A 16376-nucleotide genomic window follows, 5' to 3' on the forward strand; every position below is an offset into this window, starting at 1 on the left:
ATGATGCAGAGTAGATGGCAGCTCTACAACTGAACCCTGGGCTCTTTGGCCACTGAAAGACCTATTCATTGGAGGTGTTTTACATGTGAAAAGTTAAGCCTTGATTTGTTCCTGTTTTGGTTTCAACACGCAAAGTCTTTACTTCCCACGTTTTTTCTCATGTTTGACTTTCTAGTTCTTGGTTGTCAACTACGAATAGTATAGCTTCCATTTGAAAATTTTAAATGAACCAATGTCATACTCCATGCAACATTCGCGGAAAGCAATGTATTAATGAACAAGCCTAACCAGTAAACAATGCTATGCAGCTCTAAGCATTTGGTGTTCTTCCAGTCATCCCGTGGGGGACTTGGTTCTATTCTTGTAAACTGTAAAGGTTGAGTTTACTGGTGGACTTTATACGACTTGATATCTGAAAGTCTTCACATCGATCGATTTCAACTCATGCCTACGGGTTTTTTTCATTATATATGTATCTTTTTAATATAGAGACAAGTGAAGTGAGTAAATTGAAGAGGTAAATTAGTAAAAACGATATGGAGAATTTAGTATGTGAATGGCAGGAAACTAGTGACCACCATGACTTGTATAAGTCAGCAGTCGGCTAACTACATTGACAATATATCAATTGGTTACGTTGATTGGGCCATTAAAAATGAAGCCAGAAAAAAAAAGAGACAAAGATTGAAAAGGAGAGCAACAACCGGGAGTGTGGATAAAGCGTGTATTCAACCCGCCAATCATATTGCTGTAAACATCTAACCCACCATACGAGACCCAATCCAAATATCATATTCAACACGCGCCAAAACAAACACCTAACTCGCTTCTCCATCACCAATACCCGCTTCAAAACCAAACCATAACCACCTTCTCATTTCCATTGGAACCAACAATGGCAACATCAACAGCTACTGGTTTTGCCACATCAGTGGCAGCAGCTGGCAAGACGATGATGGAATCTTCTTCGTCCTCGTCTTCTTATTCTAAGTCTTCTCAATATAGAATAAGTTGCAAGCCCATTGCCTGTTCCAAGAGAACATGCCTTGTTCGTAGAGGAGGTGTCACCAGGTGTGAAGCTGTATCGGATAGTAACAATAATAAGGTCGGAGATTCGAGAGTTTCTAGTCTCTCTGCTCTTGAACAGCTCAAAGCTTCAGGCGCTGATCGTAAGTCTCCATTTCTATATAACTACTATCATGGTCTGCCGTCTACTTGTTTTATATATCATCAACTAAATTGCCTGCTCAAATGTGTTGCAATTGCATTTACAACTACTACTCAATGCAACTTAGTAATTCACGACCTTCCTTCTATATATTTTTTTTAAAAGTTTGCTGGGGTTAAGGCAGACCCCCACCTGTTTATTGCACATAGAGAAACATTGCATACCCTCCCTAAGAGTATGATCATGACTACTGTGAATCACCATAGCAGTTGAAACTGCTTCTTCCTCACTCACACGATTTGTCTCTGTATCCACACCACCAGGAGTACTTTGAACCAGTGTCTGCCCTTGCGAACTATTACTCCCATTGGGTAAGCAGCCCTCTTGCTGCCCTTGAGCTGTTTGAGCCCTTGCTACTTGTTGCTCTTGAGTTCTGGATACCGATTGATTTCCTTCCTCTCTGTTCGTTCCAGCAGCCTGCGACTGTCCATTTGCCCTTCGTGTCCACACCCTCGTACTCCTCACACCACATTGCTATGTAGTATGCCCAAATCGATTACACTTTTCACAAGATTGGGACTTCTATGGGTACTCCAGAGGTATAACGATTTCTCGATCCCCAACTTTGATTTTTATGGTTTCTTTGTACTCATGATTCACTGGAAATTCAATACAAAACCGACCATAAGACAACATTTTCCTCTTAGCAGTAGCATCATCCATAAATTTTGGTACTCCACCTACCAAACTAGCTAGGTATGACAATCCATCCAGTGCCCACATCTCCTTGGGCACATCCATCAGCTTTACCCAAAGTGGTATTGTAGCCTCCTTGCTCCTGTAGTTGTTTACCTCTACTGTCCAAGGCTTTATCACGAACACTCTCCCCACAATAAAAACTGGGCCTTCATCTAAAACCATTTGTCGATCATCTGAGCATGTAAAATTCATATAGAACACTTCCTTATCTGTTGTGATGTCAAACTCTCCCTTTAGTTTCCATTTCTTTCCTAGGAATTCTTTTACCATCGGAAAAGATAGCCGTTTATCCAAGAAATATCCCACCAAATATTCATCCCATTGTTTTATCCCTTGTTCCACTAGGTCCTCTGGGACTTGAGCAACCCCATCTATGATTATGGGGGAGAACGAAGTAAACGCTACAGTAGCTTTCTGAGCTCCATTTCGACCAAACAAAGCACTCCACCTAGATCCACTCCCATTAGATTGGGCAGCATCTTGCTGATTGTTACTTGTAGCGGCCATCTTTAACAAACAACCTTTCTTCTTACACACCTCAGAGAAGTTTCTATTTTAGGAAAAGAATGAGAGGATGAGATAGGATAAGCATGGAGCACCTAGCGAAATTTTTCTATAAGAGGGTGTTTTGGTGCACTAGATCACAGAAACAGAGTACTCTTAAGTTAATCCTGTTTCTCCACTTAAGGTCTCCATGGGAGCAGTCTTTGGTTCACGACCTTCGTTCTATATTTTGTTATTTAATAATATGAAATAGGACAAAAACTTTTCCATATGATTGGGAAGGTAAATGGAGGTTCAAATAAATAACAATTAGAACAAAGAAGAAACAAAGGGTTCCCGCTTAAGGATATCCTCAAAATGAACAACACTCTCAGATAAAGAGTTTGGACACTGCAGCCTATCTATATCCTCTCTTTCCATCACTGCATTTACCTATCTATATTGGTACTAATTTCTTTTTATTTGTTCGTATCTGTCAGGGTATACTAAGGAAAAGAGTAGCATCATAGTCTTAGGCCTGAGTATTCACACAACGCCAGTGGAAATGCGTGAAAAACTTGCTATCCCAGAAGCTGAATGGCCTCGTGCCATCGGAGAGCTTTGTGGCTTGAACCATATAGAAGAAGCCGGTGTTCTCAGTACCTGTAATAGAATGGAGATATATGTGGTGGCTCTATCTTGGCATCGTGGTGTTAGAGAAGTGACTGAATGGATGGCAAAGGTGCTTCCCTATTTCTTCATTTAATTCTGTGCGTTAATTGGTATTTGGAATTCTCTAAGAAGTGCAAAGCACATAGACCGATTTACGAGCATTAAATACTATTTCAAAACTTAAATCATCTCTGTTGTTAAACCCCATTTCGCTTTTCTTTGCAGACAAGTGGAATTCCTGCTTCAGAGCTTCGCCATCATATATTTATGTTGCGTGACGGCGATGCCACACAACACTTATTTGAAGTTTCAGCCGGGCTTGACTCGCTCGTACTAGGAGAAGGACAAATCCTTGCTCAGGTTAAACAAGTCGTCAAGTCTGGAGAAGGAGTCAACGGATTTGGAAGGAACATCAGTGGTTTGTTTAAGCATGCAATCACTGTTGGTAAGCGGGTTCGAACAGAGACCAACATTGCATCTGGGGCAGTTTCTGTCAGCTCAGCTGCTGTCGAACTTGCCATAATGAAGCTTCCTCAGAATTCCTCTGCTACCGCTAGAGCGTTGGTTGTTGGAGCTGGCAAGATGGGGAAACTTGTGATCAAACACTTGGTTGCAAAGGGGTGGACTAAAATTGTTGTTGTCAACAGATCTGAGGAGAGAGTCGAAGCCATCCGGGAGGAAATGAGAGACATTGAGATAAGCTACAAGCCTCTCACCGAGATGCTTACATGCGCCGGTGAATCTGATGTTGTTTTCACAAGCACAGCATCAGAGACCCTATTATTCACGAAAGAGAATGTTGAGACCCTTCCTCCTGTGGGTTCAATAAATGGTGGTTCGCGGCTTTTTATTGATATCTCTGTGCCGAGGAATGTCGGTTCCTGTGTCTCTGATGTTGAGAATACACATGTCTACAATGTTGACGATCTTAAAGAAGTCGTAGCAGCCAACAAGGAGGATCGGAATCGAAAAGCAATGGAAGCTCAGGTTATTATTTCTGAGGAATCAAAACAGTTTGGAGCTTGGAGGGACTCTTTGGAGACTGTTCCCACCATAAAAAAACTGAGAGCTCTCGTGGAGGGAATAAGAATGACAGAGTTGGAAAGATGTTTTTCAAAGATAGGAGATGATATCCCAAAGAAAACAAGGGCAGCTATCGAAGGTCTTAGCCGTGGTATGATGAACAAAGTTCTTCATGGTCCCATGCAACATTTAAGATGCGATGGGAGTGACTGCAGTCAATTGAGCGAGACCCTGGAGAACATGCATGCACTTAACAGAATGTTTAGCCTTGAAACCGAAGCCTCTGTATTGGGACAGAAGGTTCGAGCCAAGGTGGAACAATCCCAAAAGGAATCTCAATGACTTGTTTCTTCTACCACATTCCAGTAATAAGAGGAGAAGTTCTCATCTTGTCTTCAAATTGACTTGAGTTCTTCATCAAATGCAGGCTCTGACCCCCTGTTCCGGGGCAATTCAATTCCTTTCATAGAGGTACAATAGAAATTTATTTTTGTAATGGTATCTTTGTATGTATGATCTGTAATTTATTTAAACGTGGCCATCAGGCTCTGTACAAAATGAGGTTCTGTATCCAGAAATGTGTTTCTGTAAGCTGCTGGGAGCGGATGGCTGATTGTTAAAAGTACTATTAATTCAGTTAGTTGCGTTGGATTTTTTATTTGCTTAACACATTCTCTAAGTGTCTATTAATTCGTCAATCTGATTCCACTAATGTACCACCTTAATTTGGAAGTTCACTGGTGTGTTTTGAATTTGTTATGAGTTATGATGATGATGATCAATAGCAGCTCTGAACACCTCTTCCATCTCTTATTCTTCTTCGTTGTCCTCCTCCTCGTGTTCACATTATTCTCAATATCGAATTATTTGCAAACCAATTACTTTCAAGAGAAGATTTGTTATTGGTAGAGGTAGAAGTGGAGTCCCTTTGAATCCTAGATGTGGAGGTATGCCGGAGGAGGACAGTGATTCGAGGGGTTCTAGTATGTCCACGTATGATGCGAAAAGCCGAAAATACAACTTATAGAAACATGGGTCTTACTCAATTATATAGCTACTTTTGTACAATGTGGTAGCTCTGTCTTGGCATTGTGGGGTTAGAGACGTGACTGAATGGATGGAAAAGGTGCTTCCTTATTTCTCCATGTTTTGTTTTCACTTTTTGAATTTGGCTTTGCCTGGAATCAGTATGTTTCTGTAAGAAGTGGACACATTTTGACGAAGATATGATATCATAGAGTTGTTAAACATCATTTTGTTTATCCGTGCAGACAAGTGGAGTTGCTGCTTCAGAGCTTCGTCCTCATCTGTTTTTGTTGCGTGGCAGCGATGCGATAAATCACTGTTAGAATATATCAGTATTAGAATATGTCAGTATTATAATATGTCCAATATGGAAAGTCCCATGTTTCTATAAGTGTGGACATCCATATCTAGTAGTTTATATTATCATATTTTAGGTTAAGATAAGATGTAACTCCTGGATGAGAACAATCTCTCCGGACTCTCTCAACCTAAGAACTCTTTAACCCTAATAAATCTCTAGTCTTCTTTGGTCTTCTTCTTGGTGTCTTTAATATATCAATATCACAACTCTCCTAGCATCACCACTAACACAGAATTTAACATGGTATCTGTTGTGAATATATAAGTGTGGAAACAACGTTACCCACAACAAACGGATCAATCTTACACAAAGATCGATCCTTCACACTAGACAAGACTTCAACACCCTCCAAGCAATATCCCAACACTTCTCAATATCAAATAACAAGCATATAAAGTAAAACAATAATGCAAAAAGAGAACCAACCACAAGACAAGGATATATCGTGGTTCGAAGAATTTGCCTACGCCCACACCGGGCGAGATCCAAGCTTTACTAGAAGTCCAGAGTAAACAAATTACAAGAGCTCTCAATTCACTCACAAAGAATGAACACTTAACTCACTAAGAATTTCTCTTACAATCTCTTTTTCTTTTTCTTTTGGAAAAGTTAGGTTTTCAAAAACCGATTTTGTTTTTATACCAAAAAACCAAAATCGCGGTTACTGTAGCGAAGCCCACAAAAAAATGACCCGAAAGGCCCTTCGAGCGCCCGGGTGGCGATGCTAGCGAGCCCGCACGCCGGCTTCGAAGCTGGTCGCCAAAAAAAACACGGACCATGAGCTGGTCGCTTCTCTGGCAGGCGCTCTCGAATGAAAAAAACAGAGTAAAACTCGTTTTTCTCTACATTCTCCACCTCGGTGAGGTTTTAACACATAAAACCAAGCCGAAAAACATCCAGCAAGATCACATCCATCCGTAACTTCGCGGTCAACCGCCTGAAGGGCCATGCCCACATGGCCACCCACAAAAGAGTCATGCTCACAAAGAGCCACCCACAAAGAGTCATGCTCACAAAGAGCCACCCACAAAGAGTGTCATGCTCACCAAGAGCCACCCACAAAGAGTGTCATGGTGAGCCACCCACAAAGAGTGTCATGCTCACCAAGAGCCACCCACAAAGAGTGTCATGCTCACAAAGAGCCACCCACAAAGAGTGTCATGCTCACAAAGAGCAACCCACAAAGAGTGTCATGCTCACAAAGAGCAATCACGCCATGCTCAAAAGGGCCATGCCTCACGAAGGCATCAATCAACAATGCATGAGCCTCCACCATTTGTGGAGTACCCCCAACCAATGTTGAAACTCAACTCCATAGAGAACCTTCTACAACCCAAAACCCTTTTGCCCTTAAAGCAATGAAACAAATTCCCAAGTACAAAACTTGTCACGAGCCTCCACCATTTTCTCGCGATATCCACCGACCAATCTCTCAGAATGAGCATCTCTAATGACTTCCCTGAAGCTATCCGCTCATCATCTTCAATATTCAATACGGTAGGCAACCGAGTCCCATTGACCATAATGCTTCAATCGGCTTATCATGCCCGTGCTTTCATAACTTGTTTCACACTTCTCTTTGGCTTTGATCTAGCCAAAGTTTGTCTGCCGTCAGTTGTTGTAACTCTACTTCTTGTTGAATAGTTCTTTCACTAACATCCTCATTCTCAAACTTACCACTCATCTTGTTACTCTTTTTCGGCTAGAGAGCAATCACATAGATAATGCCCATTTTCTTTGCAATTGTAGCACCAGACATGTTTTAAAGGCTTCTTCGAACTACCCTTCCACTTGCTTGTGGAAGTCATCTCATCGACATCACCCTCGCCATCTTTTCTTTTGCTTCTTTATCAAACTTCTCTACTTTAAATCTAGCATTTGACATCTTGGGAGCCCCTTTTTTTCAAGTCACACACAATAACCTAAAAAAAATTATCTCACTTCGGAATTTAATCGAACACCTTGTCTACACAAATTTTGAGCACTAAACTCAAAATCCTAGGTCGTATACCTAAGCTCCGATACCAATTGTTGTGAATATATAAGTGCGAAAACAACGTTACCCACAACAAACAGATTAATCATACACAAAGATCGATCCTTCACACTAGACAAAACTTCAACACCCTCCAAGCAATATCCCAACACTTCTCAATATCAAATAACAAGCATATAAAGTAAAACAATAATGCAAAAGAGAACCAACCACAAGACAAGGATATATCGTGGTTCGGCAATTTGCCTACGTCCACACTGGCGAGATCCAAGCTTTACTAGAAGTCCAGAGTAACAGATTACAAGAGCTCTCAATTCACTCACAAAGAATGAACACTCAACTCACTAAGAATTTCTCTCTTACAATTTCTCTTTTCTTTCTTTTGGAAAAGTTAGGTTTTCAAAAACTGATTTTGTTTTTATACCAAAAACCAAAATCGCGTTCTTATGAGCGAAGCCCACAAAAAAAAATGACTGAAAGCCGAGCGCCCTCATTCTTCGAAGGGTGGTGCTGCCCCTTACGCGAAGTCGCCAAAAACACCGGACCATGAGCTGGTCGCGCCCACTCTGAGCGCGGGCGCTCTCTGAATGAAAAAAACAGAGTAAAACTCGTTTTTTCTCTACAGTATCAGAGCGAGGTTCAGTGGTATGCTAGGAGAGGAAACCCTCACCAAGAAAAAAAATCAAAATCAGTTTGTTTTAATTTTCAGTATAGTATTCAAGTCAAGTTTCAAGAAGAAGAAGGATTTCTCACAAGAAGAAGTTCTTATATCTCAATTCAAGTTTCAATTTTTTTTCTCTGGCGGTTTCGTTTCACCCAAGATTCACGGATACTATTCACGCGCTCCACGGTTACTATTCATGGATACTGTTCACCAACGCTGTTCATGGTTACTATTCACGGTATTGTTTATCGTCATGTTAAAGTAAGTTTTTGAGATTTCGCTAATGTTTAAAGTTTGTTTGAAGAATGCTAGGAGAGAGATGAAGTTTCTCAGTATTGGTTTCTTAGTATTGTTTCGCTTCCGCAATCTACGTCTTCCACAATCACTCTGTCTTAGTATTGATAAGAGCGGCACAACCTCTCTGTATCCTGGAGTTTTTGAAGTTAGTATTGGATAGGTGCGCACGCGCTCAGTCCGCACATCAAAAGTTGTTTTAAGTATTGTTCGTTTTGTATTAAAAAAAAAAAAAAAGTGAGATTTTTGAAGTATCAAGCCTTTGGAAGGTAGTTTGCACTCTCATCCAGGATTGGAGGGGTATTATTGTTTGTATGTCATTATGGATGTTTGGGTTTCTAGCTTCCGCGCAGTTGGAATTGATGCCGTCTTCTGTCTCAGTTTTTAGAACATGATCAAGTTGTTTGTTTGAAGTATTATAGGGGCACATGACCTCTATCTCACGAGGAATTATTCTTTCCATCTTCCACTGTTTCCGAAGTTCGCAGTCATAAAAAGGCGCGACCCACCCTCCACCCTCTATCGTGAGTTTTGTTTGATGCATGTTCTATTAGAATTTTTTTTGTGAATTAGAGTATGAAGTATTGTTTTTTGAAGTGGGCATTGGTTGGTTGTATAAGTTGGTATTTAGTTTTCTCAGTTTCAAGTTCAAGTCGGAATAGACAAGCCTTTGTATGTTTCAACAGACTTGTATATTCCAACTTGAGAGGGGGAATAGGGAGATATGAAGACATTCAGTAGTATATGAAGGAAGGAGAATATGGAGACGTATGAGGAAGAGTACTCATGTCTCCATATTCCAACAAGCCTTGACGAACTCTTCATGACAAGGCAATCCACTATTCGATCTTCATTATGACATCCCCACTCGCAGCCTCTTCAAGATTCGTGTAGCGCCAAGCCTAAACTGCAAACAAGTTTCAGGTAGCAGTCAAGCCTCAACTGCAAGTATGTTTCAGGTAGCAGTCAAGCCTCAACTGCACGTATGTTTCGTAGCGTCAAGCCTCAATCAGCATATGTTTCGAGAGTACCCATAATAGTATTTTGTTGACATTAACAGTGATATTGATAGTAGCAGCCAAGAAGCGCACATCAAGTCACTGTTATTGTTTTCAATTTATATTATGACATCCATAACAACAAATGAAGTGAGTAGTAGCCAAGCAGCACGCCATTACACTGGTGTTATGATTTCAGTTTGTGACTGAGGTACACCTTCAGTATTCAGGTTAGGTCATTGCCTACACCGACGGTTTCAGCTCCAGAACGTCTCAACAGTTATTCGAGTTCTTCAACTGAAGACAGTTCTATGCGAAAGGGGAGCAATATTCTTATCTTTTGTTTTTTGTAATCCAAGTTGTAATTTGCATAGTTTGCGTAATTACAGCTTGAGGGGGAGTGTTAGAATATATCAGTATTAGAATATGTCAGTATTATAATATGTCCAATATGGAAAGTCCCATGTTTCTATAAGTGTGGACATCCATATCTAGTAGTTTCTATTATCATGTTTTAGGTTAGTATAAGTATGTAACTCTGGGTAGAGAACAATCTCTCTTAAACTCTCTCAACCTAAGAACTCTTTAACCCTAATAAATCTCTAGTCTTCTTTGGTTTTCTTCTTGGTGTCTTTAATATATCAATATCACAACTCTCCTAGCATCACCACTAACACAGAATTTAACAATCACCTATTTGAAGTTTCAGCTGGTCTTGGCTCTCTCATACTAGGAGATGAACAAATCCTTGGTCGGGTTAAACAAGTTGTCAATTTTGGAGGAGTCACTGGATTTGGAAGGAACCATAATGGGTTATTTCGGTATGCACTTCGTGTTGGTGCGGATGTTCTAACAAAGACCAACATTGCATCTGGGCCAATCATTTTTGTCAGTTAAGCTGCTGTTGAACTTGCCATCATCAAGCTTCCTCAGAACCTCTCTTCCACTACTAGAGTGTTGGTTATTGGTGCAGGCAAGATGGGGAAACTTGTGATCAATCACCTGGTTGCAAAAGGGTCGATGCCATCCGTGAGGATTTGAGCGGTGTTGAGATAATCTACAAACCTCTCACCGAGATGCTTACATGTGCCGGTGAATCTGATGTTGTTTTCACCAAAGACAAAGATCAAACATCCCATTATTCATGAAAGATAATGTTGAGACACTTCCCGGCAATAATGAATGGGGATCACGACTTTTCTTTGATATATCTGTCCCAAGGAATGTCGGTTCCTGTGTCTCAAATGTCGAGAATACGCAAGTCTACAATGTTGATGATCTTAAGGAAATTTTAGCACCCAAAATGGAGGCAATGGAAGCTCAGGCTATAGTTGCTAAAAATTTAGATGACTTTCGAGATAAGATGGACTCTTTTGAGACCGTTCCCACCATCAAGAATCTGAGAGCCATTGTGGAGACAATAAGAATTACAGAGTTGGAAAGATGTCTGTCAAAGATAAAACATGATATCCCAAAGAAAACAAGGAGAGCTATCGAAGACCTTAGCAGTGGTATGATGAACAAAGTTCTTCATGGTCCCATGGAACATTTAAGATGCGACGAGAGTAACAGTAGGCCTTTGAGCGAGATCCTCGAAAACATGCATGCACTTAACATGATGTTTAGCCTTGAAACAGATGCCTCTATTTTGGAAGCTAAACTTTGCATTGGGTGTCGGTTTGTTTCTAATTGCCGGTATCATTGCCTAACATCTCTCAGATCACCTTATTTCTTGAACTGTCATAATTAATCAAGACTGCAATGCCAGCAACTTTTAAGTTGTTGTACATCAGCTTTTCTTATAACACCACCACTAAAGATAACAAAAAGATTCTTGAATTAAATATAACAGAAGGGAATGGATTCTCTCGAAGGTGCAACGTGTATAGCTTTGTTGTGATCTTGAGAGGGAAGATGACAATGTTTGAACAAGGATATTGCAGTCCTTGGTGCGTGAGGAATAGACATCCGGTATAGTTGATTTTATAGTACTGAGTTAATTTGAGATCAAATAAGGGATGACGACTTTCCTTCGATTCCCGTTGAATTGGAAATTTGGAAATAAGATTTACTATAAGTTTTATTTTAGTGTTTTGTCTTTCATATTTAACTAAGTTGTTCACTTAAGATTATCTTTCAATGTTGAAATCTTATTTCTTTTACATGTTCTCAAAAAAAAAAAAAAAAAAAAAAAAAAAAACTTTTATTCGAAGAGTATAATATACAAAAAAAAAAAAAAAAAACTGGATTTTAAAAAAAAAAAAAAAAAAAAAAATTAATTTAGAGATATACTCTAATTTAGATAAAATTTGTTGTCCACTTTTAAAAAATAACTAACGGTAAAAAAATGTCTAGTTTTTACAATCATTCCGTTGAATTAGAAATTTGGAAATAAGTTTTACTATAAGTTTTATTTTAGTGTTTTGTCTTTCATATTTGACTAAGTTGTTCACTTAGGATTATCTTTCAATGTTGAAATCTTATTTCTTTTACATGTTCTCAAAAAAAAAAAAAAAAAAAAAAAAAAAACTTTTATTCGAAGAGGATAATATAGAATAATAAGAAAAAAAAAAAAGAATTTTTTTTTAAAAATTCATTTAGAGATATACTCTAACTTAGTTAAAATTTGTTGTCCAGTTTAAAAAAATAACTAACGGTCAAAAAATGTCTAGTTTTTGCAATCATCATTTGTCAATGTTAAAAATTGTCAAACATGTTGAATTTTTCTAGAGATGTTCCTTATGGTTAGTAGTTGAAACCACAAAAAACGAGGTTTTAAATCAGTGAGCATAGGCTTTAATTTCTGGGTTTTTTTCACTGTTGTTGGTAAATTTTTAGGTGTGACTTTGGAACCCCTCTTGAAAATTTTATTTAATTTGTCAGTTGAATACCTTAAGATTATGGTTAGAATACCTGTACACTTTCAATCCTTTTGTATATGGGATGATTGACCTTGAAATTGTATTGGAATAAAGAAAAACATTTACATTAATTTGTTTGTGAGGTGTTGCTAATTACCGATTATTTACAATAAAACATTTATGAGTATTACTCAGTGCCTTGCTTATGTAATTGGTCACCGCATTGTCAGTCTATTTTTTCCAAGATAGATGATTCATTTACATAGTCATAACTTTTTTCTAAATTAAGCATTTATAGACGTTGGATCGGAAAATTTGTACTCAATATTTATTTTATGAAAAAATTTGATTTAAGTTGCGCATAACTTTACCATGTTACGTTGCAAATGCCACAGGAGGGTCTTAGGCCTAGGCGGGATCCTTGGGATTAGACATCAAGCTAAACTTTGCATTGGGTGTCGGTTTGTTTCTAATTGCCATATCATTGCCTAACATCTCTCAGATCACTTTATTTCTTGAACTGTCATAATTAATCAAGACTACAATGCCAGCATCTTTTAATTTGTTGTACATCAGTTTCTCTTATAACACGACCACTAAAGATAACAAAAAGATTCTTGAAGTAAATATAACTGAAGGGAATGAATTCTCTCGAAGGTTCAACGTGTATAGCTTTGTTGTGATCTTGAGAGAGAAGATGACAATGTTTGAACGAGGATATTGCAGTCCTCGGTGCATGAGGAATAGACATCCGGTGTAGTTGATTTTATAGTACTGAGTTAATTTGAGATGGAATAAGGGATGACGACTTTCCTTCGATTCCCGTTGAATTGAAAATTTGGAAATAAGATTTACTATAAGTTTTATTTTAGTGTTTTGTCTTTCATATTTGACTAAGTTGTTCACTTAGGATTTTCTTTCAATGTTGAAATCTTATTTCTTTTACATGTTCTCAAAATATATATATATATAGAGATATACTCTAACTTAGATAAAATTTGTTGTCGTCTTTTAAAAAATAACTAACGGTAAAAAAATGTCTAGTTTTTGCAATCATCATTTGTCAAAGTTAAAAATTGTCAAACATGTTGAATTTTTGTAGAGATGTTCCTTATGGTTAGTTGTTCAAATCCACAAAAAATGTGGTTTTAAATCAGTGAGCATAGGCTTTAATTTCTGGATTTTTTTTCACTGTTGTTGGTAAATTATTAGGTGTGACTTTGGAACCCCTCTTGAAAGTTTTATTTAATTTGTAATTTGAATACCTTAAGATTATGGTTAGAATACCTGTACACTTTCAATCCTTTTGTATATGGGATGATTGACCTTGAAATTGTATTGGAATAAAGAAAAACATTTACATTAATTTGTTTGTGAGGTGTTGCTAATTACCGATTATTTACAATAAAACATTTATGAGTATTACTTTCGGTTAGTTTTTACATGTAATTGGTCAATTGGTCACCGATGATTGTCATAACTTTTGTTTTTCTTTCCAAGATAGATGATTCATTTACAATGTTTGATTTATAATAACTTTCTTTTGTTTAAATTAATCATTTCTAGATGTTGCATCGGAAAATTTGTACTCAATATTTATTTTATGAAAAAGTTTGATTTTTTTCAAGTTGCACATAACTTTACCATGTTACGCTGCAAATGCCATGAATTTTTAAATCTTTTTTTCCTATATATATATCCTTAGGATTAGACATCAAGCTAAACTTTGCATTTTTTTTTTTTTTTGAGAACATGGTAAAAGAAATTTGTTTCAACATTGAAAGATAATCCAAAGTGAACAACTTAGTAAAATATGAAAGACAAAACATTAAAATAAAACTTATAGTAAATCTTATTTCCAAATTTCCAATTCAACGGGAATCGAAGGAAAGTCGCCATCCCTTATTCGATCTCAAATTAACTAAGTACTATAAAATCAACTACACCGGATGTCTATTCCTCACGCACCAAGGACTGCAATATCCTCGTTCAAACATTGTCATCTTCCCTCTCAAGATCACAACAAAGCTATACACGTTGCACCTTCGAGAGAATCCATTCCCTTCAGTTATATTTACTTCAAGAATCTTTTTGTTATCTTTAGTGGTGGTGTTATAAGAGAAGCTGATGTACAAAAACTTAAAAGATGCTGGCATTGCAGTCTTGATTAATTATGACAGTTCAAGAAATAAGGTGATCTGAGATATGTTAGGCAATGATACCGGCAATTAGAAACAAACCGACACCCAATGCAAAGTTTAGCTTGATGTCTAATCCCAAGGATCCCGCCTAGGCCTAAGACCCTCCAAATGCATTTGCAACGTAACATGGTAAAGTATATGCAACTTAAATCAAACTTTTTCATAAAATAAATATTGAGTACAAATTTTCCGATCTAACGTCTTGAAATGCTTAATTTAGAAAAAAGTTATGGCTATGTAAATGAATCATCTATCTTGGAAAGAATAGACTGACAATGCGGTGACAAATTACAGAAGCAAGGCACTGAGTAATACTCATAAATATTTTATTGTAAATAATCGGTAATTAGCAACACCTCACAAACAAATTAATGTAAATGTTTTTCTTTATTCCAATACAATTTCAAGGTCAATCATCCCATATACAAAAGGATTGAAAGTGTAAAGGTATTCTAACCATAATCTTAAGGTATTCAACTGACAAATTAAATAAGACTTTCAAGAGGGGTTCCAAAGTCACACCTAAAAATTTACCAACAACAGTGAAAAAAAATCCATAAATTAAAGTCTACGCTCACTGATTTAAAACCTTATTTTTTGTGGATTTGAACTACTAACCATAAAGAACATCTCTACAAAAATTCAACATGTTTGACAATTTTAACTTTGAAAAATGATGATTGCAAAAACTAGACATTTTTTTACCGTTAGATTATTTTTAAAAGTGGACAACAAATTTTATCTAAGTTAGAGTATATCTCTAAATGAATTTTTTTAAAAAAAAAATTTTTTTTTTTTTTTTATATATTATTATTTTTTCAAATTTTTTTTTTTTTTTTTTTTTGAGAACATGTAAAAGAAATAACATTTCAACATTGAAAGATAATCCTAAGTGAACAACTTAGTAAAATATGAAAGACAAAACACTAAAATAAAACTTATAGTAAATCTTATTTCCAAATTTCCAATTCAACGGAATCGAAGGAAAGTCGCCATCCCTTATTCGATCTCAAATTAACTCAGTACTATAAAATCAACTACACCGGATGTCTATTCCTCACGCACCAAAGACTGCAATATCCTCGCTCAAACATTGTCATCTTCCTCTCTCAATATCACAACAAAGCTATATACACGCTTGCACCTTCGAGAGAATCCATTCCCTTCAACTTATATTTACTTCAAGAATCTTTTTGTTATCTTTAGTGGTGGTGTTATAAGAGAAGAAGATGTACAACAACTTAAAAGATGCATTGCATTGCAGCCTTGATTAATTATGACAGCTCAAGAAATAAGGTGATCCGAGAGATGTTAGGCAATGATACCGCAATTAGAAAAAACCTACACCCAATGCAAAGTTTAGCTTGATGTCTAATCCCAAGGATCCCGCCTTAGGCCTAAGACCCTCCCGCGGCATTTGCAACGTAACATGGTAAAGTTATGCTAACTTAAATCAAACTTTTTCATAAAATAAATATTGAGTACAAATTTTCCGATCCAACGCCTAGAAATGCTTAATTTAGAAAAAAAAAAAATGACTATGTAAATGAATCATCTATCTTGGAAAGAATAGATCAACAAATGCGTGACCAATTACGTAAGCAAGGCAATCGAAAGTATACTCATAAATGTTTTATTTTAAATAATCGGTAATTAGCAACACCTCACAAACAAATTAATGTAAATGTTTTTCTTTATTCCAATACAATTTCAAGGTCAATCATCCCATATACAAAAGGATTGAAATTGTACAGGTATTCTAACCATAATCTTAAGGTATTCAAATGACAAATTAAATAAAACTTTCAAGAAGGGTTCCAAAGTCACACCTAAAAATTTACCAACAACAAAGTGAAAAAAAATCCATAAA

At 37.1% G+C, this 16376-nt stretch overlaps 1 protein-coding gene and 1 pseudogene across 2 annotated transcripts; both read left to right on the top strand.

Annotated features, from left to right (window-relative positions):
- Nucleotides 1-796: 796 nt before the first annotated feature.
- LOC147473773 (glutamyl-tRNA reductase 2-like) lies at nt 797-4772 on the top strand. The gene is made up of 3 exons (XM_086587078.1): nt 797-1169; nt 2911-3152; nt 3308-4772. The coding sequence occupies exons 1-3, from the start codon at nt 896-898 to the stop codon at nt 4445-4447; spliced, it is 1656 nt and encodes a 551-aa protein (XP_086443204.1). The 5' UTR covers nt 797-895; the 3' UTR covers nt 4448-4772.
- LOC147473774 (glutamyl-tRNA reductase 1, chloroplastic-like) lies at nt 4663-11194 on the top strand (annotated as a pseudogene). The gene is made up of 4 exons (XR_015210309.1): nt 4663-4692; nt 5160-5231; nt 5377-5449; nt 10124-11194. The product of XR_015210309.1 is annotated as a glutamyl-tRNA reductase 1, chloroplastic-like (transcript).
- Nucleotides 11195-16376: the final 5182 nt, after the last annotated feature.

The sequence above is a fragment of the Coptis chinensis genome, unplaced genomic scaffold, assembly GCF_015680905.1.
Source record: "Coptis chinensis isolate HL-2020 unplaced genomic scaffold, ASM1568090v1 utg1828_pilon_pilon, whole genome shotgun sequence".
In the NCBI taxonomy this organism is placed as follows: Eukaryota; Viridiplantae; Streptophyta; class Magnoliopsida; order Ranunculales; family Ranunculaceae; genus Coptis; species Coptis chinensis.